The sequence below is a fragment of the Ambystoma mexicanum genome, chromosome 2p (genome assembly GCF_040938575.1).
Source record: "Ambystoma mexicanum isolate Mex_15411 chromosome 2p, UKY_AmexF1_1, whole genome shotgun sequence".
Classification (NCBI taxonomy): domain Eukaryota; kingdom Metazoa; phylum Chordata; class Amphibia; order Caudata; family Ambystomatidae; genus Ambystoma; species Ambystoma mexicanum.
The window spans coordinates 1,460,749,415-1,460,772,745 of record NC_090923.1 but is presented as its reverse complement, the minus strand read 5'-3'; the positions used below and the strand labels follow the sequence as shown (position 1 = coordinate 1,460,772,745).

At 46.9% G+C, this 23,331-nt stretch overlaps 1 protein-coding gene across 6 annotated transcripts in view; it reads left to right on the top strand.

Moving 5' to 3' along the window:
- Window positions 1–23,331, top strand: part of FANCA (FA complementation group A) — a 3,206,914-nt gene that overhangs the window by 1,437,143 nt on the left and 1,746,440 nt on the right. For all 6 annotated transcript variants that reach the window (XM_069646037.1, XM_069646039.1, XM_069646038.1 and 3 more), the window contains 2 exons: window positions 20,829–20,889; window positions 20,974–21,023. In XM_069646037.1, the coding sequence (XP_069502138.1) occupies window positions 20,829–20,889; window positions 20,974–21,023 (111 nt within the window). The remainder of the gene's footprint in view (window positions 1–20,828; window positions 20,890–20,973; window positions 21,024–23,331) is intronic.

Below are 23,331 nucleotides of genomic sequence, written 5' to 3'. Positions count from 1 at the left end.
CTATGGAATTATGAGACTTGTAGTCCTCAGCAACAAAATCAGTTATTTTTTTAGCAACTTCTTGTTTTTAAGGGTAGATATATTTCCCTTAAAGGTATTTAGGGATGAACCATCTGAATTCATTATTAAGGAGGAAGAAAGCTTTTTTAAGGCAACATTTTTAAATTCCCTTCCCTTATACCTTTAGGAGTAAGGAGGATTTGTATCCTTGGGTGCCTCCAATGTTCTTTCTTTTCTTAGGGTTTGTTTAGGTTTTATGTCACTTTTGCCTATAGCCACATATTGTATATGTGGTTTAGATGCATCATAAAGACTATAGGCAACTGCTTTGGCAACTGTAAAAGGTTCTCAGTTTTAAAGGACAAATTCTGCGTCTCATCCCATGGGATCTCCTCGCCACCCTGGACCCTGTCTCCTCCCAGGTGATCGTCCTGCAGTACACCAAGAAAAATTCTCTGTCTAGCGTGGAGATTAGTTCTGTTTACCAAGGTCAGACATATCTTTCAATTGAAAGTACATCCTAAATAAGAGGACTGGTACTCAGTGAACCTGAAGGTCCAGCCTCAAACAAAGTCATGTTGTTGGTGCTGTACCTGTCTGACTTGCAGCAGAAGTTTGAGTGTTCCAGGTCAAGTGTATGGTTTGAGTATTGATAACAGGCGACAGCAAATAGTTGTCACTTGCAGGAGCTCGTCTTGCCAGATTCCTCACCTGATTTAAGAGCGTAGTACCTTGACGTTGAAACAAAACCAGTCCATTTTCAATGGTAGAGCATAGGTGCTAAACGGTCTGTTTTTTGAGTCCCAGGTATTTGCTTACAGCAAGTTGTTGGGTATTCCCGCACTAGTTTATGAGTTATGAGTTATACCGCATCATTGTCCCTTGCGAGAGCTGAACTTGCTAGAGACCTCACCTGATCAGAGAGCGTAGTGCATACCCGGTAGAGACAAAGAGTGGGCCCGATCTGTCTTCAGAACATAAGTGCTACTAGGCCTTGGGTTCGGAGTTCTGGGCATTAATTTCCAGACCAATCGAGATAAACATCATCTGGTCTGAGAGCGTAGTGCATACCTGGTGGAAGACCAAGATCAAGCCCAGTCATAGCTGAAGACTAGGCCCCAGGTTTGGAGTGCTGGGTATTCATTTCCAGACGAGTTAAGGGTAAACGCAATCAACACATTGGTGAATGAGTGCCACTAGGCATTCATTGCTTCACATGTAAGGGGCCAGCAGATTAATAGCATTAAACCTAATTTTTACTGGCAAACAGGTTCCATGTCCCGGCCATTCTTAACCTGCTCATAACAAGCAATTCCTAAGCCATTTCTTGGCTGTGGGTGGTTTGTCCAGAGAGCTGGTTTTGTGGGGTTCGAGACCAAACCAGTCCTTTGCACCATTTTGGGGTAAGAGCCAGGTTTTGAGTGCTATATGGAATGCCATGTAGTCTTGGATGTGTCGAATGAGGGGAGGCACTGAGTTCCACAATGTTGGCACAAGGGTTGAATAGGCAGACCCTCCGATCCTGGCTGAATTGGAGGCGGGGGACCATTAGGAGTAGGGCAGTGCTTGACCTTAGAGTGCGGGTTAGGTGGTAAGGCATATTCTTTTCTTGTAGGTATTTGGGGCTTGCTTTGTGCACCACTCAGTGAGTAATGCACAGGATTTTGAAGGTGGTCCTTCGCCCAATCGGGAGCCAATGTAGGGTGGGGAGTGCAGGTGAGGTGTGATCCATTTGCCCAAGCTCAAGGGGCATTCTGGCAGCTGAGATTTTGACTTTTTGGAGTTTTAGTTGGTAGGCCTTTATACGCAGGTAAAGGGAGTTTGCGTAGTCAAGTCTGGCAGCGATTATTCAAATAGACTGGACAAGTCAATGGACATAAGTGAGGTAAGGGAAGATGTGTTTCAGAAGCCGAAGGTGGAAGTGGCAGGATTTGGATACTTTATTAATGTGGTGTGACAGAGTTAGGTCAGAGTCGATTGTTCAGCCAAGGTTTTTGACAGAGGGAGAGTGGGCGAGGGAGTTGGCCAGGGAGATGGTTGCGGGAATAGAGCTCTGTTACCACACACTATGATCTCCATCTTCCCTGGATTCGGTAGGAGATGGTTACTTGTCATCCTAAGGTCAATGTCTGTAAGACAAGCTGCTAGATCAGGGTGAGGGTCGGAGGGCGATTTGGAAATTCTCAGGATGATTTGTGTATCATCAGCATAATTGTAGCAGGTGAGGTTGTGAGAGTGGATGAGCCCGGGCAGAGGGGTCATGTGAAGTTGAAGAAAAGGAGTGAGAGGCAGACATCTTAGGGTACTCCAGTTCTCACTGGGCATCCGGAGGAAAAAGGGGGAGAAAAGTGATTTTGCTGTCTGTTGGCGAGGAATGAAGCAATCCACTTGAGCGCTGAATCTCCGATTATTAGGGCGTGTAATCTGTCAAGGATTGTGTGGTTAGCATTTTTTAAACGCTGCCGAGAGGTCAAGAAGCACAAGTGCTGCACATCCTACTGAATCTGCAGTGACTTTGGGTTCATCCCAGATAGAAATGAGTCCGGGTTCTGTTCCGTGGCGAGGACGGAACCCTTATTGCGCACAGTCTAGGAGGTTGTTGGTTTCCACAAAATAGTTGAGAAGGGAGTGCGGTCGATGAGCTTTGTCAAGAATCAGTTGTTGGAAATGGGCCTGTGTAGAGGGTTGAGGGATGGTTTCTTTGGAAGGGGTTTGACATGCACAGTTTTGAAGGGTTCTGGAAAGTTGCCGGAGGTAAAGGAGTCATTAAGGACGGACCTTGAACAGTTCTTCACCTCCACATGTGCAGGAGATTTCTTTGAGGAGAGAGGCAGGACAAGGGTCAAGGAGGAAGCCGGAAGGTCGGTTTCGGATAGTAGTTTGATGAACTGCTCGCTCGAGATGGGGTTGAAAGAGAGGCATTGAGGGGTCTTGGAGAGCAGGAGGGTTGATTCTTGGCGAGCGGTGTTGGGTGAGCAGTGAGGTTGGAAACATTGGTGCTGAGGGTGGCCGTCCTGTCTAGGGCTGTTTTGTGGAAGTGTTCAGAGAGGGAGTTGCAGAGTATTTGTGACGAAGTCCTCGCGACAGAGGTGCAAGAAGGGTTCAAAAATTCTGTGATGGTCCTGTGGAGCTCTTTGCTACTTCTACAGCAGCTCAGTATTCATTTATTGTAATAGTCTTTATTGGCCTTTCGGATCTCTGATTTATAGTTTTGGTGATGGTGGGCGTACACTGATTTGCTTTGAGGGGTTCTGGAGGCTCACCATTTGCACTCATGGGGGCGTTTTCTGGTTTTGAACACCTTCAGGTGTGAGGTTCCTTTGCGGGAGGGTGCGAAGCTGGAAGGGGTGGGAGGACAAAGTGAGTCGTTTAGCCAGAAGTCAAAGAGCTCGATGGGTTGGGATCTATCTGTGGCCGTGACTGAGGGGAGGGCACATAGCAGGGCTTCTGCCAGGTCAGGTGTTATCTTGAACTTGTTACAGCACTTGAACTAAGATGGCAGTGTGGCTTGGTCCTTTGATCTGCTGGGTAAGATTGAGTGCCTCTAGACTGTCAACCAGGGGTTGAGTCATGGGGTTGTTCGGCACATCAGACCATATATTGAAGTCACCAGTAGGGTGAGTGCTGCGTGGCTAACTACTGTGGCTGCTAGCTTAGGGTATTATCGAAATGTCTTCACCTCATGGGCGGCCTGCAGATGAGTAAGGAGCTGTGGGAGAGAATGGGCGGGAAGGAGAGTTTGACTAGTAGGGATTCGCAGTTACCTATGCAAGGCTGTGTTTTGGTGAAAGCGATAGATACATGTGCTTTGTGGAGGACGGCTGCTCCGCCTCCTCTAGAGGATCTGGTGACGGTGATGAGTGAGTAGTTGGGTGGGAATGCTTCATGTGGGATTGGTTTGAAATCGTTCGAGAACCATATTTCAGTGATGAAAATGAGATCAGGATTGGCAGAGTTTAGAGGGTCATAGTTGCTACATCTGTTTTTGGCCACATAGCGAGCATTGATAAGGAGGCAGGTGAAATTGTGGCAAGTAGCGGGGATGGTGCTTTCCCGGTGTGTCTGGGGTTGGCAGGACTGGGGTGGGCACTGTGGCTAGTGGAATGGTGTTTGTCACTCGGAAGGATGGTGTGATTGCTCAGACTGGGTGGTCGGTGTGACTGGAGGGATGGTGTTGGTCAGAGGGTAGGATTCTGTTGGTGGGAGCAGAGAGTGTGGATGGTGGATCAAGAGCAGTTAGAGCAGGCGTTCAAAGGCCTTTGCGAGAGGCCTGGTGTGGGATGCAAAGTTAGGTTGGTAGTGATTGGTTCTGACGTCAGGGGGGTGAGGGTGGCAGGTGGAGCGGGGGTATAAGGTGGTGGCGGGCTTGGTGCTGTTTGGGTTTGGTGCCCGGAGGAAGAGGGAAAGAGACGGGGGAGTTTTAATAAGATAATAAAGGGGAGTGAACAAGATCGGGATTAGAAAGCCCGGCTAGAAGATGTTAGAGTGTCAGGTCTGCCCTAGGCAGGGACTAAAGGCGGAGGTTAGGAATGAGATGTTGTCAGGCAGAGTATTACCAATTAAGAGAGGAGTAGGTGGAAGAAGTATATGCTTCAGTCACCTTGTCTCAGAGGCCCCTCTCTACCTCTCCTACCCAGCCACGTTGAAAGACCCATCCGTCAAAGTAGTTTGGTTGCCAGAACACACCATGGGTATTGGACCCCAGGAGGTCTGCCCTGAGAAAAGGCAAAAGAAGAGAGTTCTGGAACCCTGAGAGCCTGAGCCCACCCTTACACTTCAATGCCCACTATTTTGTCAAGTGCCTTCTGATGTTCCTTGGGCCAAACACCTTTTAATAACAAAATAAAAGAGGAACTGACCGGTCCCACTGTTCACATATCTCCTGAACCTTAATAATACATTGCGTGGGGTCTTCATCGTCCCCCATGGTGTGCTGCATGATAGACTGCAGGTCTGGTGTGTCGGGGTATGTTCGCCGCAGTGCGTCCCATACCTGCATCCTAACGTTGTTAAAAGGCGTGCCATCATGTGCTTTATTGTCTAGCTTTACTCCTGGATACCGTGCTTTGACCCACATGTCTCCAGCGTGGACCCCCACAATCGCAACAGGCAGGCTTTTCATATCCCCCCATGACCAAGGGAATCACTGCTGTCTGTTTTTCAAAGGCATAGATCCACTTACAAGCCCCAGCAGTAAGGGGGAGGGAGCAGCTTAATCAAATTATTCTTATCCATTTGGGGCCAGGGCACATAGTGTGTCCTGTCTAGGCCTTTATGCGCAACAGCATCTGGGTACCTGTACTCCTCCCTTCTCTCTGTACAGCACTTCCCTTTTTCCTTGCCACTGCCACCCAAGCAAACCTATTCCTTAATCGCGGTCCCCACAAACTTTCCACTCACGGTGTAACCTCTGGTGCCTGCTGCACATCCTCTCATCCACTGTGTCCCATTAGTCTTCCCTCAGCTCTCTGTCTGCATCCATGTCAGACCTCACTGTCCCGTATCCCGTACTTCCTGCTTGCCCATCACCACCTCCCTCCTTCTCATTGTACACATCCTTTATAGCCGTACTATCCAACCTAAACAACATGTCTCCTGCTCTCCATTGATCCAACCCACTTCCCTACTTTCCTCCCCCCTCCTGTTTCCCCCTCAATCAAGCCAATTCTACCTGTGTAGCCTCCAGTGCCTCTTCTAACTGCTTCTGAGCCTTACCATCCTGGGGCGGGATAGCACTCTGTGTCGATCTGCAGGGGGCGGGGCAGTCGCTGGGGTGGGCACATATGTCTGGTTTGTATATCCCTCGGCTGGGCGAGTGATGAGTGGATAAATCCCTGTATGTGAGAGCACAACTTTGTTCTCCTGTGTTGTCACGGACATTGCATCTATGTCAATGGCTTCAGGAATTTGTGTCCCCCCCCGGCTCCCCTCTGGATCCTCTGCATCCTCTATCAACTTCCACAGGTCTAATATTCCTTTCTCTTCTGAAGTTGTTTACCTTTATATTTATTAGCTAAAAATGTGCTCATGTGTTCTAATATACCTCTGTTGTGGGTGCCCTGCTCTGGCCACGAGTGGAGCATCCCTCCCTGGGTCTCTAACACCCACTGGTTATGGTACTTCTCTATCTTGTCTTTGTACACTGGTAATGTTCTATACATACACTCCAATGGTGTCCTGCCTCCCATCTTCACAGTTTGCACGCTGAAAACCCCAACCTTTGCGCAGTGCATAATTGTACACTTTTATCACCAAAGTCACTACCAGTCCACCATTCCCGCCTTCCTGTCAACTCTTCCGCCTCCCCCTATACACACGTAAACATACACACACACCGTCAAACTACACATTCTTAAACCAAGCCACCCACAACGGCCCACCTCTGGCCTCCCTCCACCTGTTACACAAAAAATCGTAATACACTAAAGTAACAAGCTAAAATAACAAGCTTAAACAATAATCACTACTTCAACCGAGCCCACTAATTATATAGAGCTCCTACTTTCTATCTCCTTATCACAAAAGAAATGGTGCTATCATCTTCCCTCACTCCGAAAGCCTCTCTGAGAAACCAGAAGGTGTATGACCCGCTAGTCCCGCAGATCTCTCTCTCAGGTGGCCAGGGCACAGTCATCATCTTTGGGTCCAGACGCTTGGGGTGGACCAGTGCGGGAGGATCACCTTGGTGAGTGGTCCTCGGGGAGTGGGACACCGGATGGCGAGACGCGGCATCCCACCCCTTGTCACACCTTTACCCCATCCTACCAGATAGGATACGTGGATCTTTAAGCCCCCTGAGCCCCCTTTTCCTGCACAAGCCCTTCACACAGACAGCCCACTTTGGGGGAAACCAAACTCACACCTGAGCAGTGTACCTGACATGTCCCGCTACTATGGTCAGGTGAAGTCATGCAATTACTGACAATCACTCACACCTGACGTCCATTAAACTTCCCCACACAGATAAAAGGCGGAGCACGAGAGCACACTCTGAGCGAGGAAAAGCACATGAAGGAACAGCAGTTTCTAATTGGCAGCTGAACGAGGGGAAAAAGACAACAAACCAAGAAGGTTTTGCAAGGAGGGAACTACCCTTGACCTTTTTGGCAAGAAACCGTTATTTTCAAGAAACCTTTGAGTCAGAAAGCGTAAGGCCAGGAAACCAAACTGAAGAGTCCAGCATTGTGTCAGAGATACCGGAAGCCCTCCCACGTACCGGACCAAGGTGGGGAGGAGCAACAGCCGCTGTGGTATTGTCCTTGGCACCATGAACAAAGAAGCACCAAAGAGACCGATACAGCCGGTGAGTTGGGGAAACCAATGCAAGACCGGTCTGTGTTAAAGTCAAGGTTGCAAGCAGCAATATTGTATAATGAGCGCTGGAAGGAACATTGTCAAACGCGTGTGATGAAAGACGCGAGTAAAGCTGATCTGCTGATGAATGTTTGAACTTGAGAAGAAAGGATACGATACCGTCGACGGAGTGTTCTGGAACCGTGAATGTGCGCAATCGAAGGACTCTGTAAGGTATCCCGCCAAGAAGTGGCAGAAACAAAAGTAGAAGATTGAACAGAACATTGCGTAAAGTGAATCGAAGTGGTCCTGGGTCGGTTTAAGCAAAACCCATCACACATTCGAAAGCCTTCGATTTTGATAGTAAGAGGAAATAGTAGAAAGTGAGATTACATGGTCCGAGCCCAAACAAGGGAGACCAAGTGCAAACATTTTGGTAAAAAGGGGATCCAAGCCTGAAGGAGGGGGACCCTTGATGAACATTGGAAACGAGAACTTGTGCATGTAACGATCCTGAAAAGAAAGGAACTTTCATATCGGTTTGTTACGACAGGTCCTCTGCAGTAAGAGACTTTTATAGAAAAGAGGCTTTGGCAGAAGGCCCTGTTTTGAACTGCATCCTCGTGGCAGAGAAGACAGAGTGTGTGCGAAGCTCGAACGTGCCGCCTTGCCCCATGCTGAAAACGCAGAGAAGGAAGCCCACTGCTCAACCGTCCTGACATAATATTCTTGAACACTTTTCTTTTTGCATACACAATTGTCCTACACACTTTTGCATTTAGAAGTAAGGATTGCCAATAGGTTTATTCATATAGGCCCTTTTATTTTGACAGAGGCTCAACTGGGACAGTGTTATTATTTTTTGATGGTCGTAGCTTCCTCGCATCCTTAGATGTAGGTTAGATAGGCGTTCAACCAACCCAATGAAGTTCTGTAAACACTCCTGAACTGTGATCACTTGTGTCTGTCTTCACTGATAGATACTATCCCTTCCTTACTCCTCCCACACTCCTGTTTTCCTCTGTAAAATCCTCTTAAATTACCAAAGATCAACAACAAGAATAAATCTCGCCATGTGGTTTTACCATACTCCTCCTTCACTCATACAAATAACACTCCCCCACATGCCATACCCCTCGCTATCCCTCGCCAGGGTTGTACTCACGTTTACATGTTCGCCCGAGCTGCTCCATCACACGGTCCCAATAACGGCCTGCACTCTCCCAGGAGCAGCGCCCCGCTACAAAGAGCAGACAGGAATTCTGTGAAAACAGCTGCTGCACACCTCTGCGGGTTGCGCGCTTGGGACTGGTTGCTGCAGGTGGGAGTGGCTCCTTCAGAGAAGCGGCCTGGAATCATCCGCTGCTGCGGGTGTCGCTGGAATCACATTGGGGTCAGCAGATGTAGGAAAGCCCCTCAACGCTCACACCAGAAAAAATACAACCCACTAGGGAAAAAGGCCCAAGACCCCTCTGGCAAGGACAACAAGTATTTTATTCCTACAAAATAGGAGTGCACCATCAAAGAGCTCTGCTGCTGCCAAACGTTCTGCCAAAATCTGCATGAGCAACACTTGAAGAAGGTACATCGCATCATCAGTCACATCATTATATACAGTAGAAACCTGTGCTGCTGGTTGCTGCAACCCTTTACATAGGCTGCCTGCTCCATGTGTGATGCTAGGCCATTGGTCCCAGCCCCTTCTGTACATCTTGTTCTACGTGGGTGATGCAGTCGTCATCGGTCATGAGGTGGCGACTAATTGGCAATTATGTACAAAGTAAACAATACATCTCTATCTATGTAGCAGCGCACCTGGTACAAGCAGACAGGGTCCCGTGGGAAAAGCCAAAGTCATACTAACTCACAAACTTCACTTGGTCCCAGATAGGCTGCCATCCCTCCAAGATCTCCCACCCTCGTTCTGGGCTATCATTTTTTCTCTCCCTGCACCTCACAGCACAAATCACATGACACAGAAAGCCCTGCTTTGTGATCTTTCTTGGTCGATCAGGTGTCTAACAGTTTTATGATCGGTGGTCTGGGGCTGGCTGGTACCTTGGAATTCAGGGGTCTTAAGGCTAGAGCATTTGGGTGCTATAACCTAGAGTTGGGGCTAGTGGAGGTCGGAGGCCCTGGACCCTCCTCCTTGTGGGATTGTGTCATACAAAGCCGCTCAGCCCTCCTCCTGTGGCCTTGCAGGGCATGTTCTTCCCAGAGCACAAATTCTGGCTGTTAAGTTGTCCTAAAGTCCTTCTTGGAGGTAAGACTTTAGTAAGCTATCCCAGTGGTTTGCAGATCCCCAACTCTTAGTATCAGTCTGTACTAACTGAAGATAAGCCTGACTGCTCTGCCACTCTACCAAGGTCCTAAGAGGAGGATGTGAGCTGTAGGTAAGTACACTGAACCCAGTAAGTAAAGCACATCAAAGAACCACTTACACATAAATGTATATTAAAATATAGCTTTATAATATTTACACAAGTCACTGTTAAATACGTAGCACAATAAACCATCACACATAGATATGCTTTTCAATACTTTCAAATAGTCACTTCTTAGTTGGTAGTTGCTGAACGCATACGTTTGTAGGAGTTTGACAGTTATATCGGTAATACCACGCACCAACAAAATAATATGGTAATTGTATTTAGTCTGCATACACATATAAGATAGTGATTTTTGAGAAGGAAAACTGTTGGTTACTGTTATCCTAGTAGAGCTTCAGGGCAGTTTAGCAGCACAGCAAGTCTTGCAAAGTCAAAAACGCAACCTAGCTAAAAGGCAGTTTGTATCGGTTTAAAGTCTTTCAAAGCAGAAGAAATCAAAAGTTACTGTGGATACTTTCTAGTCTCTAGGAAGGAAGATACATGAAGGTTTAACCAATGTTGGAGACCCTTTTAAAGGACTCGCTAAAGAGACACAAGCAGTGGCTTGAGTTGGAGGTAAGAGGGGGGTTGCCCTGGACACCTCTACGTGCACTCCAATGCACTGGAGCGACTTTAAAGAATCAGGTAAGCAATACGCTTTTCCCCACAGTACCTTTGGTTAGAAGAAAATGTTTGTGCTGGATGCTCTGTGATGTTGCAGCTCTGGAACCGACCTCCAGATTCCTTGGTCTGATGACTGAAGGCAGGATGATGGACGGGACCTCTCAGCAGCTGTCTCTAGGGAGGACGTGGGACATGACTTTGAGCAACTTCTTGGTTCACTTTGTGGTTTTGGCACCTTTTCTGCAGCACCAACAAAGGATGCTGATGGCCCAGTCAATCTTCTTTGCTTTCTGCAGTACTGTACTCTGATGAGTAGGTCTGGGCGAGTTGGATCAGATCTATGGAGTGTCTTTAAGGGCTCAGCAAAGATTTTGATGGATTTAGCCTTTCCACCACAATGCACTTGAAATGGGCAGCAGGTCTCCTGGTATTGGGTTTCTGCAGCTCTGGAAATTCACAGGACCTCGGGATATGTATTTATTTATTGTGCATTTGTAAGGCACTTATACATCAAGTAAATTGTGTTTCAAAGCGCCCACAGGGCAACAGGGAGGGTACATGGGAATTAAAAGGAAATATAGCAATGAAAGATAGAGGCAGACCTGCTACTCCTTGTGAGCATTCAGAACCTACACGTGCAGAGAGAGAAGGGATGAACAAGTGGGGGAGGAGAGGGTAAGTGCTAGGTGTTCAAAAGAGGGAAGTGCTAAGGAGTAAGCAGCTGTAAGTGACTAGGTGAGAGTGGTCAGCTACCAATAAATAAGTGTCCAGAGGGTGCCAAGTGTTGGGAGTGGGCGGAGGCTAAAGGCGATTGGGTGTGGGAGGCCAGGACCTAGGAGGACACATAAGGGCCCTGGTCACCAATCTCAGTAACTGTGGGGTTTAGCAGAGGGGGGGGGGGGGGCATGGAGGGAGGAGGTGAAATGGAATGTCTTGAGGATTTTCTGGAATTTGAGGAGATCTGACTCAAGACGAAGACGAGGGGGAGGCTGTTCCATAGGAGGAAGCCTGCTGAGGAGAGAGATTGGCCACCAGTTTACTGTTTAGCGAAGCACTTGACACACAAAGAGTTTGTGCCGGAGGAACGTAAAGATCTGAAGGGAGAGTATTTAGTGAAAGCCAGTTGTAGATAGCGTGGTCCCCGGCCCCAGACAGCCTTATGGACGATGCAGAGGGATTTGAATTTGATCCTTGCAGCAATCGGGAGCCAGTGGAGAGATTTAAGGGCTTGAGAGATGCAGTCCCTTGGCTTGAGACCAAGGATAAATCTTTTAGCCATATTCTGGATTTGCTGGAGGGGTTGTAGAGAAGAAGCGAGTAGATTAACGAAAAGGCTATTGCACCAGTCTCGGTCAGAAGCTCAATGTCTCTAGAGCTCTGGTTCTCACTAGGCTAAAGTGAGGAAAGGAAGAATTCCTTTGAGGAGGTGGAGTTGAAAGTGGGCCTTCTTGGCAATGTCCAGAATGTGAGGGATGAAGGAAAGAGAGGAGTCGAAGATGACTCCTAGGTTTATGGCTTCAGGTGAAGGAGAAGATGGCCAGAGGGAGGGGAAGAAAAAGGGAGCAGGACTCCCGATAGGAAGGATCTGTCTTGCTGGCGTTGAGACAAAGATCACTGGACACCAGGACTGGATGGTGGATAGGCAGTCAGGAATGATGGAGGAAGTAAGGAGAGGGTCAGAGGGAAGTTTGAAGAAGAGTTGTGTGTCATCTGCATAACACTGGAAGTTGGGGGAGAAGGTGGAGTTGAGGTGTGGAAGCGGAACAAGATGGGTGTTAAAGAGCCAGGGGGAAAGGTTGGAGCCCTGGGGGAGGCTGCAGGTGTAGATAGAAGTGGGGAGGTGAAAGAGCCCAAAAATAACCTGGGACGGACAATCATTGAGGTAGGAGGTCAGCCAGTCCAGTGTCCGCTCCGAGATACCTAGGGTATCGTGGAAGCGTTTTATGAGGATGGAGTGGTTGACTGTATCAAATGGAGAGGAGAGATCAAGTAGAATGTGAACAGCTGGAGAGTTGGAGTTAAGAGATGCAAGCAGTTCCTCAGAGGTGTTCAGAAGAAGTTTCCGTGCCTCTGGATGCTCGAAATCCAGATTGATGGTCGTGTAGTCAACCAACAAGTTCAGTGTGCTGGGTCAGTTGAGGGAAAACCAGCTTCTCCAAGAGGTTCCATAGGAAGGGGGTGATAAATATGGGGCGATAGTTGGATGGACGAGACTGGTCTGCAGAGGTTTCTTTTCAGGAGGCGATGCACAAGGGAGTACTTGAGGGAGGAGCGGAAAGATCCAGTATCATAGATTGATTGCAGAAATCAGCAGGTGCAGGGGCAAGAGAGCCAATATTGTCCTTAATGGTTCTGGAGGAACAGGGGGAAAGCTGTTTGGAGGAGGCTCTCTTGGAGCTGACAAATCTGGTGTTCGCATCAGATGTGTTTAGGAGAGAAGGAGGAGAGAAAGTCAGAGGGGGGATGTGAAGCCATAGTAGGCAGGAAGTGGGGAAGGGGAGGAGTAAGATGGACGCAAGGGTGCTCAGTATGTCCTGAGTTTTTGCAGTGAAGTGTGTGGCCAGTTCCTTGCAGATTTGAAAGAGTTCAGCCATCGTGTTGGATGCACCGGAGACGGCTCAAATCAGTTAGTTCCCACCAGCCCAAGGGAAGGAGCCGTCCTCTTCGGAGCTCCTCTCTCGCACAGAAAACGGGGTCAGGACAGCATTGGGCGGTTCACGGTCTTGCAAGGGGTCTGCAGGCGTCTCTGGTCGTCGTCTTGTTTGGTTACTTCAGCTTCCAGTGGTCGACTTGCTTTTCACTCCAGCTGCCTCACCTTTTTATACAGTTCCAGCACACACTCCTCTGCAATCTCTCTCAGCAATTTAGAGAAAGGGCCGTTTAGCTGTCCAATCAGGACAGCCAGACCCCCAGTGGGAGCTGGTTCTATTTAGGCATTCTGGTCAAAAAAGAACAAAGGGATGGAAAACTCCTCCCCCACTTCCTCCCTGACCAGACACTCTGGAGCCTCGGCGGGACCATCCAAGGGTTCCCGCCAAAGACAAAACACACACACTGACCACCTCCCCATCCCAGAATGGTAGAATAAGGGCTAACCAAGAACTGCCACGCTAGTAATGGCATAAAAATAAGGGAGGCCCCAAGTTGGTACTTTGGTGACCCTATTGTGCACTACCGAGGCTATTGACATTCTCCATCAGCCAGCTTCTTTTTTTCTTGTTTTTCGTAGAGGCCATTTTAGGAACACTTCACTGCCTCTATATCGGATCCCACAGCAAGGTTGGAAGCGGAATAAAATATTTCTCTGTAGCACCTACATTTATTCACTGCTCCATCATAACGTGCATCTTTGTTGCATTTCCAAGTCAGTTCCTGGGTTTGAACAGTGGTTTCCCCAACAAGACCAAATTGAGGACTCCTTTTCTAACATCACATTTTCCTTGGCTTAGCCCTGCTGTAAGTGAGCTCAAAATCATATTTCATTTCATTTGACTTGTTTCGAGTTCCGAGACTTCACAGGCTAAGGGTATGCGATTTTACAGGCAAGTAAGCATTGCAACGCATGGAAGTACTCTCATTACAGTAAGTTGCCTGACCTAAATACGGTCGCTATGTGGTGCCCGTCTGTCCCTTTTCTGATTCCATTGCCTTATCTGCTATGTCTGCCACCTAAAATTCTACAACAGTGAAGCGCCAAGAATACTAACTTTAAACTCCTACTGGCACGTTCTTTGTGCTGGTTTAGAATCCAGTTGGTCAGCATAGGTATTTTGTCCACCTTGCCTCCTCTCTGTGGTTTCCCTCCTTCCCCTACCAGTGTTGTCACTTAAGACAAGGGTTGTCACTGAACACGGTCTTTGGTAAGTGATCTACAGACGCCTGCTAACACATTGTGTGCCTGTTGAGTGCTTTCCTGGGTTCACTTTGAATACAAGCCGAGGTGCTAGCACTCTCACACTGCCAGCTCCATATGTCCTGCCTAAGGGTAGCCCTCCTGCTCACTCCACTGATGTTTTCTCCTGCAGGACTTTAATCATTCTGGGGAACAATGCATTAGACTCTTCACGGCCCGCTCTTGATGGTACTTTACTTGGGAACAGTGGGAAGCTTACAGACATCAGATATTTGACATTTTTGCCAAGGCACTGGAGCCTTTAGCCTCAGTATCATTGCTGGAACAGAGACCTTCTGAAGTCTTGAAGCTATCAGAGGCAGCTCTTCAGCCTGCATCTGCTGGCTCAGTTATAGCCCCACCTGTGGAGACAGTGCCAACCCGCATCTAAGCCAAAGGAGCTAATGCCAGTGTCGATGCCCAAAGGTGGAGCAGACACCTCACAGGATTATGACCCAGTTTCTAGATTTTAATTTGTTTCAAAGATGACTCCAATTCTTGATGAGGAAGGTGATCCTATAACTTATGGGTTAGAGCCCTAAGACTCTGGTGAGATGGAGAACTTGTCTGAGGAGCTCATTGGCCCAAATGAGGACCCAACTAAATTGGCTTACATCTTGAGTGATGCCAGAAACTTGGATACTTCACTGGACGTTTCATATAGACCAAAGCTTATAGGTAAACCCCTGGCTCTGCAAAGATCATCACCAAGGCTTAGACAACCTTGGGTTGTCTGTGAACACAGAGCCTGTGTTCCAGTATGACCTTAATGACCTACTCGAACCAGGTCCGCTGAAAGAGACCCTTTTCACCTTTAACCTGATGGTTGCTTCCTCGGTCATTGCTGTAACCTGCTACCGCTCTAGCCTCGGATGGAACCTTGCCCAGAAGAATCATCTAGGCGCTCCCTTGGACTCAGGACTTTTGTCCACACCTCCTATGCTTGAGAGCCTTGTGGCACAGGCCTACACTGTGGGGTTGAAGTCTGCTACTTTTCCCTTTTTTCCCCCTTTTCCCTTTTTTCCTCTGGACAGGGAGAGCAATACGCTTGATGTCATGGGAAACCAGGTGTTTGCTTCCAGCAGTCAGGCCTTGCGGGCTGTGAATGCCACTCGTGCCCTTGCCAATTACACCGACACCCAGAGGAGTGTGATGTTTGAGGCTACGGAGCACCTCCCGCCTGGTGGAGGATGCCAAGGAGGAGGCACAGCTGCGCAGGAATTCTCAGATGATGATTTCTGACTTTACCCCAGACATCCTGACAGACTCCTAGACATGCCATTCGACAAACAGTTTATGGCAACGTTGATGATGGCCCCTACCTGGATAACAAGCTCATTTGAACTTGCTCCCATATGCACATGACCTTTCATCTACTGCACGGCTCAGGCTTCTACCTGGACTTCAATAAGTCCCATATCACACTATCCCTTTCACTCCAGTTTTTAAACACCTAGAATATGGTTCATTCCTTGACCTTTCAGCCTTTTCGGAGATGCAACACTTATGCATTAGGTTGCTCCATTGGCGCTTAGCTATCAGTGGTCTCGGTTCCAGGGCATGATGGCATTTCGGTTGCAGGTCTCGAACAGGGTATCGCAGGATATATTGTTGTCTGCTTTCGAAATGTGCTGAGCGGGAGAGCCTAATTGGCACCTTCAGCCTGACATTGCAGTTGTCACAGACAACTCATTTAAGGCTTGGGGTGCTCAACTCAACGTTATGGCAGTGAGCGGACTGTATCCCTCTGCCGAGGCAAGGGAACACATCAATCTGCTGGAACTGGAGGTGATCAGGCTTGCCTTGGTTTACAGCCTTTCATATGTGTGGGACATATGAGCCCTCCTCTTGACAAAAGACACAGTGCCTATGCATTATCTCAAGAAGTTAGGTGGTATGAAGACACTTCCTCTGTGGTTAAGAGATGCAACTGTGGTTCTGTGCTCTGAAGAACAACATTTCTGTTGGCTGTCCATTTTGTTGGAACACAGATGTCTTGAGCAGGCAGAATTGTCTCTTCCTCGAGTGAGAGCTCTGCCAGGACGATCTGAACGAGATCTTACTCATTAGGTGGATCTCTTTGCCTCTATTGTCAACAGGAAGTGTAAGGAGTCCTGTTCTAGGCAGCTTTCCTCATGGGAACTCCAGAGAACAAATTGATTGTCCTATAGAATTTTACTCGCATCTATGCGTTGCTGAGGATGCCTGTCATTCCGCTTGCCCGGGAGACTGCTGAAGGTCGGTTCAACCCTGGGCTGGACTTGGAAGATATGGTACCCAGAACTTCCTGACATATCCACCTTTCCTCTGTGCCATCTCCCTGCAAGGGTGGATCTGCTCTCCCAGTTACAGGGCTGACGGGTCTTCTACCAGAGCCACTGCACCCTTAGTCTTTATGCTTGGCTGCGGAGAGGCTGAGGTATAAGGAGTGGCCTCAAAGTATCACATCAGAGACATTGACTGACAAACAGGAGGCATGCCATCAAGTCTATCTATGCCTGCAGTTGGCATACATTTTCTTTGTGATGATGTGAGAGAGGCCTGGGCCACTTGGTCTGTCCTGCATCTCCTGTGCTTGATTTCCTGCCCACCTTGGACCGTCAAAGCCTTTGGATTGACACAGTGAGGGGGTTGGCCATTATTTTGGTCTTAAGAGGAGCCCCGAGAAGGACTTGTTATTTTTCCATCCCCACAATTTTTGCAGGGACTTTCAAGCCAGATTCCACCACACCAGTTTTCTCTTCCTTCATAATATTTTAATCTTGTTTTAATGTTTTTTATGGCAGCTCAGTTTGAGCCTCTGTATTCATGGCCTTTGAGGTTGCACATCCTTACAGTGGTTTGTGTGGTCATCATCACTTCCACTAGGTGGGTGAGTGAGCTCCAGGCCCTGTCTGTCAAGACTCTGTCAAGTGGTTAGGTGGGTTTGACTACAGTCATTAGCCAAGCACTACTGCATGGATTCCTTGACTGGCCAGGACAGACTCTTTGGAAGTCCGGTGTTCCAGTTTTTCCTAGTTTAGCCGGTAGTTCTCTTTCCTCCCTACTCCAGTTTTTGTTCTGCTTTAAGTCTCTCTGTAAAATGAGGAATCTGTAGGAGGAAGAACTTCATTAGATAACATATGACTTGCCTCTTGGTAATGTTCTTCCTTATGAATTAGTCACTCTTTCCACAATTTCTTCATCACATTCCGAGCTGCCATCTCTTGACAGACAGCACAGGAAAACATAAACAAGCTATCTGAGTGCTAAAAAAAGAAAACTAAAGTCATAGGATGCTCTTGTATCCAAATATTCAGTGGATTGTGTGAGGGGTCAGAAATGTGAGGCGGACAACTTTGAGTTAATAAAAATGACATCATTTGAAAAACCTTCACAAACTAAAGGAAATACTCTAACAATAAGTTTCTGTCCCTCACACTTAAATACGCACCAAATTAATAAGGAAACGTATGACAAATCAACAACAAAAATAATGTAATTCACTTCACAATAGCTGCTACTTCTTACAACCTGGGCAAACTCCCCTTCCCCAGATTCAAGCAGGCTTTTGCTTAACTGTTCGAAAAGGATAAGGAAATCCTGTCTCATAACAAAGTTCCATTTCAGTTCTCCTTTACTCCAACTTGACAACACAAAGTTCCAAGTTGTATTCTAAAGATGATTCACAATTTGTTTAACAAGGCTTTTTTCTTTTCCACTTGTAGTCAAAGACTTGAGACCGCTTCTTGTCATCAACAATGTCTAAATAAAAAATTAAGGTCTTGAAACAGGTTCTCGTTGTCAACAAAGAATATTTCAGAGCTTCATTAATTTCACAAGTGTCTGTGTCAGGATATTTTGGCACCGCCTTTAGTTTCAGTACTACTTCACCAAAACACTTTAGTGATTCTTCAAATGCTTCTTCAGTAGCTTTACCCCACTACAGTACTTTTAACAACATTCACCTGGTTTACTCCCATGCCAGGTTTACAACTACTACTAGTCTCTGTTCTGGTATACTCACTTGCCAGAACAAAACCAATTACCAATGCAGTTCTCTGTTTGGGTATAGTCTCCGGCCCAAACATAATCTGTTGACATTAAGTTCTATGGTCTCCTATATTCCCTTGCCAGACCAACTACTACTTGTAAGTGCTTCTGTGGTAAGGGTCAACTTCAGAATTATTAGCAATGTCTTCTGCTTCAAACAATTAGGTTTAAGGATTTCTTTATGGGAACCGAGAGTCACTGGTGCTATTCACTAAACCTATGTGTTTGCCACAGGCAAGACCGGCAATCCTCACCTCCTCCTGAACCACTTTTGTTTGAAGTGCAGCCCTCTTGCCACTCTTGTTCCACCTATTTATTATTAACCACATTTTGATAATAATTCTTCTTCTCCTTCACACTTCTTTGGTTTAGGCAATGTATGTTTAAACAATCTCTTAATATAACATCCTCTACACATGGGCAATATTCTTCACAAATCACTTAAAGGCTTAATGATCTTCTTTTGGCTTGGGTATCACTGTTTTTATATCAATTGCCTTATTATGAGTCTTTGTTGGCTTTGGCAATAGTGGTTTGCATTCCCTTTTGATGTATTGCCCCTTCGGGTGTTTGACTTCTACTATAACCCAATATATGATAAACATCCAAGTTGAAGGCTGTGACTAAGTTCTTATTTAAATCAGCTTGTTATGTGTTAACAATTCTGAACTTCTATTGGGGTCTGGACAAGGCCAGCGGGCATTCAAGGAGAGCTAAGGGGTCACAGTATAACGGTGAACTCACTGGGTCTGGCATGCACGTCCGGTTGCCTCGCTGCCTCCAGCTCCTCTGCTTTGTGACCTCTGCGTGGCCCGGCACCCTCTTCTGTGTGACTTACCGCGGTGTCCCACTCCCAGAGCTCTCAAAGCTCTTCCAGCGATACAATGCTTGCCTGACACCTATGAATGCTTCACAATGGAAAAAGTTACAAAAAGGTGCGATTTCCGCTGCACAATCTCTACAGACGAAAACCCGAGCCTCTGTGACCCTCTCAGGACCAGCATTAACTTCTCTTGTCGCTATCGTCCTGTCATTCTGGCTCTTCCATGATTCTTCCTCTGTTGCTTGGTGGAGAGTTCCAAACATCTCCACCCTCTACTACTACTACTACCCTCCTGCTGCTACAGCTGCTTCTGCTTCCTCCATTTTGGTCTAATGGCCCGCACCTGAGGGGGCCTTTTATGCCTCTCAGCCACCTTTGGGTGTGTGTCAACCTTAATGGGCTGCACTGTGCACCTTTGTGCCTCTGCAGCCTTCTTCTGCGTCACGGTAATTTTGGAATTGTGGGACTCGAAGCCCTCAATCTCAAAAGTGCCCTTAATAGTTTCATTACCAAGTCTTTCCCTCTCCTTTTTATATCTTCCTTAAAGGAGTATTATTTAGATTAAAATATATATTTGATTTAACAGGGGAATAAGATATTCTGGTATTTAAATAGGCAGCTTTAAAGACTTCCTGGCATGATTTCCCTGGGACTCATAGGGTTTCCTATTTTTGAGATTGTTAGTAATTTCACAAGAGCTTTTCTCACTCCTAACACATAACCAGTTAGGATTGTCTTCTTTCATGTTCTGACAATTGACTTTAGGGAATAATGACTCTTTGACAACATGCCATTACATGGGTTAGCATGAATGATATTCACTTCTTTGATGAAGACAAATATCGCACCTCATCCACGGAGGTCCTCCTATTGCCCTGGGGCCCATCTCCTCCGAGGTGATTCTCCTGGCTGACACCACCCCCAGGGTCAGGAAGCATCTACCTTTCCCAGGCCACCTGAGAGGAGACTTTAGGTAGGGCATTCGTGAGGATTCCGTAGGATTCATCACAATTGCCTTTCTGCCCCAATCGTCACATGTCTTTGGGTGCACCAAGCTGAGTGGTGCTGAGCGAAGCTGACACAGAGCTACACTCTGCCCCGTACCTCGCACTCCTCTTATGGGTGAAACATTATTTGAAGTCAGCAGCAGTGGGGACAATATATTTAAGAGGTGTATTCTTTGGAAGAAAGGACAAACCATCAGAAAGAAGATTATGGAAAATTAGCACCCTAGGCGGGGGGGATCCAGCCAATCAGGTGGCTAGGAACGTGGGCTGACACTACCAGTGAAAGCCTGTGTTCTATGCCACCTGAGGGCTAGCTCTCCCGCCCGCCATCTTCCCTTCACCAACCCCACTTTTTTTGTTTTGATCACTCCCCCCCCAATTTCACTTACCTGTTAGCTGTGGTGGTGAGTCCTGCAGCTACTACTGCTCCCGCCCCCGCTCTGGCCGCCATGGAAATGGAAGTGGGGCTCCATAGAGAGCCCTGCCTTCCTATTCCATGGCGGCCATGTTGGTACAGTATTTTCTCTCTCGCGGCGTCCGTGATATGCTCCTCAGTGGCTGGGCCCACCCTGTGGGTAACGGCCCGCCGCCCATTTTATGGGCCCGAGTGAATCGAGGGTCCCTTAACGAGGGTGGCAGGCCGTTACCCACACGGTGGGCCCAGCCACTGAGGGGCATGTCGCCTCATTAAGTGCTTTGTCCATTACCTTTAATTCAGAAAATGTCCTTCTGAAGGAGACAATGTTCTAGTGATGGTATACTTCAACCTTTTTCTCTCTTTCTTTTAGTATTTTTAGAAGACCCTATTACAATTCTCGTTTTCTTCCTGCTCTGCTGGCTCCACGACCGGTAAGTGTTTCTCAGCTCACTAATATTGCATTTGTTTCGCTGTGTGTGCTAGACTTTATTTTTACTGCTGCCTTTGTTTCACAGCTTCCCATTTTTCCTGATCTGCGCATGCAATTGATTGATTCTTTGAAAAGGTGAGAGATTAAATATTTGATCATCATGAGAAAGTTGGACTAAAATGGTTCCTGTTTAATTAAATGTAATTTTTGGTGACTTGTTTAGTGCCCACATTTTGTCGTTTGGCTACTTCATAGTACTTTGAGACCCTGAGCTTTGAGTGGGAGAAAAGGTGAAGAGAGGGTTGGGTGGATTCAGTCGAAGTCACTAAGGGCCAAATGAGAGGGTGGGGCAAAAAGAATGAAAGGAAAGCCTATGAGAGCAGACAGTGGGGACATAAGAGGTGGAATGGATGTCATGATAGGGAGAGCGAATGGAAGAGGCAAAACATGAAAAATATGAATTTATATTTTTTGTTTTGCATAGTCCCAGTGTTATCTCTCATGCACTTCAGTGTGCTGTAAGATACTACAGTATCCATTTTAAGTCTGCGACCATGTCGACTAAAGTCCCAAATGCAGGCCTTTTTCCCCAAATCCTTTTTGACAGACAAATAATTAACTGATACATTCAAATCGGCATCCTGTTTTCGGTCCAACAATTTTAGAAACTTATGTTTATCCCTGTAAAGAACTGCTCCCGCCCTCACAAAGGAAACTTTTAAAACACTCCTTGGAGTAGGCATCCCACCCTTCAGAGTACACTGCAGACTATCCCGAATTGTTCTAAGTTCTCTAAATGTTAACCATTTCTATCTTTTTTATGTGATTTTGGTTTATAAAACCTTACACATTAAATACAAAAATACACTGTCAAAATTGCTTGAATAACATCATAAAAAGAAGACAAAAAGGAAAGAAAAGAGAAATTAAAATAAAGGAAAAGTCCTGCAATTAATTCTACAATTTATCAGAATACGACATTACAACACGTCGTCATTATCATCCTGGGATAAGAAATCCATTTGAAAAGATGAGAATGTTAAAAGTGAGAAAAGAAATCTAGTAGCTGGAGTGCTTGTAAAGTACAAGTGGGGGTACAAGTAGCCCTCAGTAGCTAGTAGTTCATAGCCCTCAGCCTTGTAGGGCATGACAATATGCCCATTTCCTTAGTTGCAAAACTCAAAGAATGGTGCCCGAACATTTGGTAACTTTAGGCTTGCATTGTGCAGGGTGGCCATAATGTTCTCCATGGCCAGACATTTTGAAACCATATTGGGCACTTCTTTCATCCAGAGAGGCATAGTGGCTTTTTTTTGCTACTGTTAAGAGAAGAAAACAAAATGTTCCTCTCTTCTTCCCCATTGTTATGTTTCCTTAGTCTGACCCTACTAATATGTAGCGAGGGTCATCCAGGATTTCCCTCCCCACTATAGTCCTAATTCTGGAGCACACTTCCAGCCAGGAAAGTGTACATTTGGGGCATGCCCAGATCATATGTAACATGGATCCAATTTGGCCACATTTTCTCTGAAATTTGGGATCTCCCTGGATATGGAAGTAAGAGAAACAATCCAGCGTCGGGTAACAGCAGCAACACATTTTGAGCTCAGTTTCTGCCAGATCTGAGCTAGGTAACAAATGCCAAGCCTTCCCATCTTCTTTCTTCCAGAACACAGTTTAAATCTTTCTGCCGTTTATCCCAAAAGTGCTCCACAATTGTAATGGGGTGCTCAGTGACGTTGTACATGGAACACTCAGTATTTGCTATCGTAGAACGATCAAAGTCCACTCTCACCACCTAATGGGCATCAGCGTACGAGATTATCCTCTCAAGCCCACATATCCATGTTGTAAGATGTAAAACAGTGAACCCTGCCATGTTCCTAATGGAACCGTGTGCAGATGAAGACTTACAGAAACATGACTGTGTCACTTATGAGGGCGAGGAGGATGATATCCCCAAAACCAAAGACAGCCCTTTGGACTAGGGTGAGGTACTTTACATTGATGGTTCAGCGACAATCGACCAGGCAACAGTGCAGAGACATGCTGGGACAGCAGTGGTGCGCTTAGAAGCGGGGGAGTATGAGACGCTAGTAATGAAAAGATTACCCATGCATTACTCGGCACAAGCAGCAGAACTTATAGCACTCATTGAAGCGCTTCGGGTGTCAAAGGGGTGTTACGCCACCATTTATGCCTACATCACCACAACGGTGCATGTGGGTCTTTCACGCTGGAAAATTAGGGGCTTCAGACGGGCAGACGGATCTCCAGTGCAACTTGGATGCTAATCAACACCCTGGCAGAGCCATCTGTGGTGGTGGTCGTCAAATGCGCAGCATACACAAATAACACAGATGAGATTTCTTTGGGAAACGCAGCCGCCGACGTGGCAGCCAAAGCGGCAGCATATCTCCCGGTGCCCATGGCTGTTAAGTAT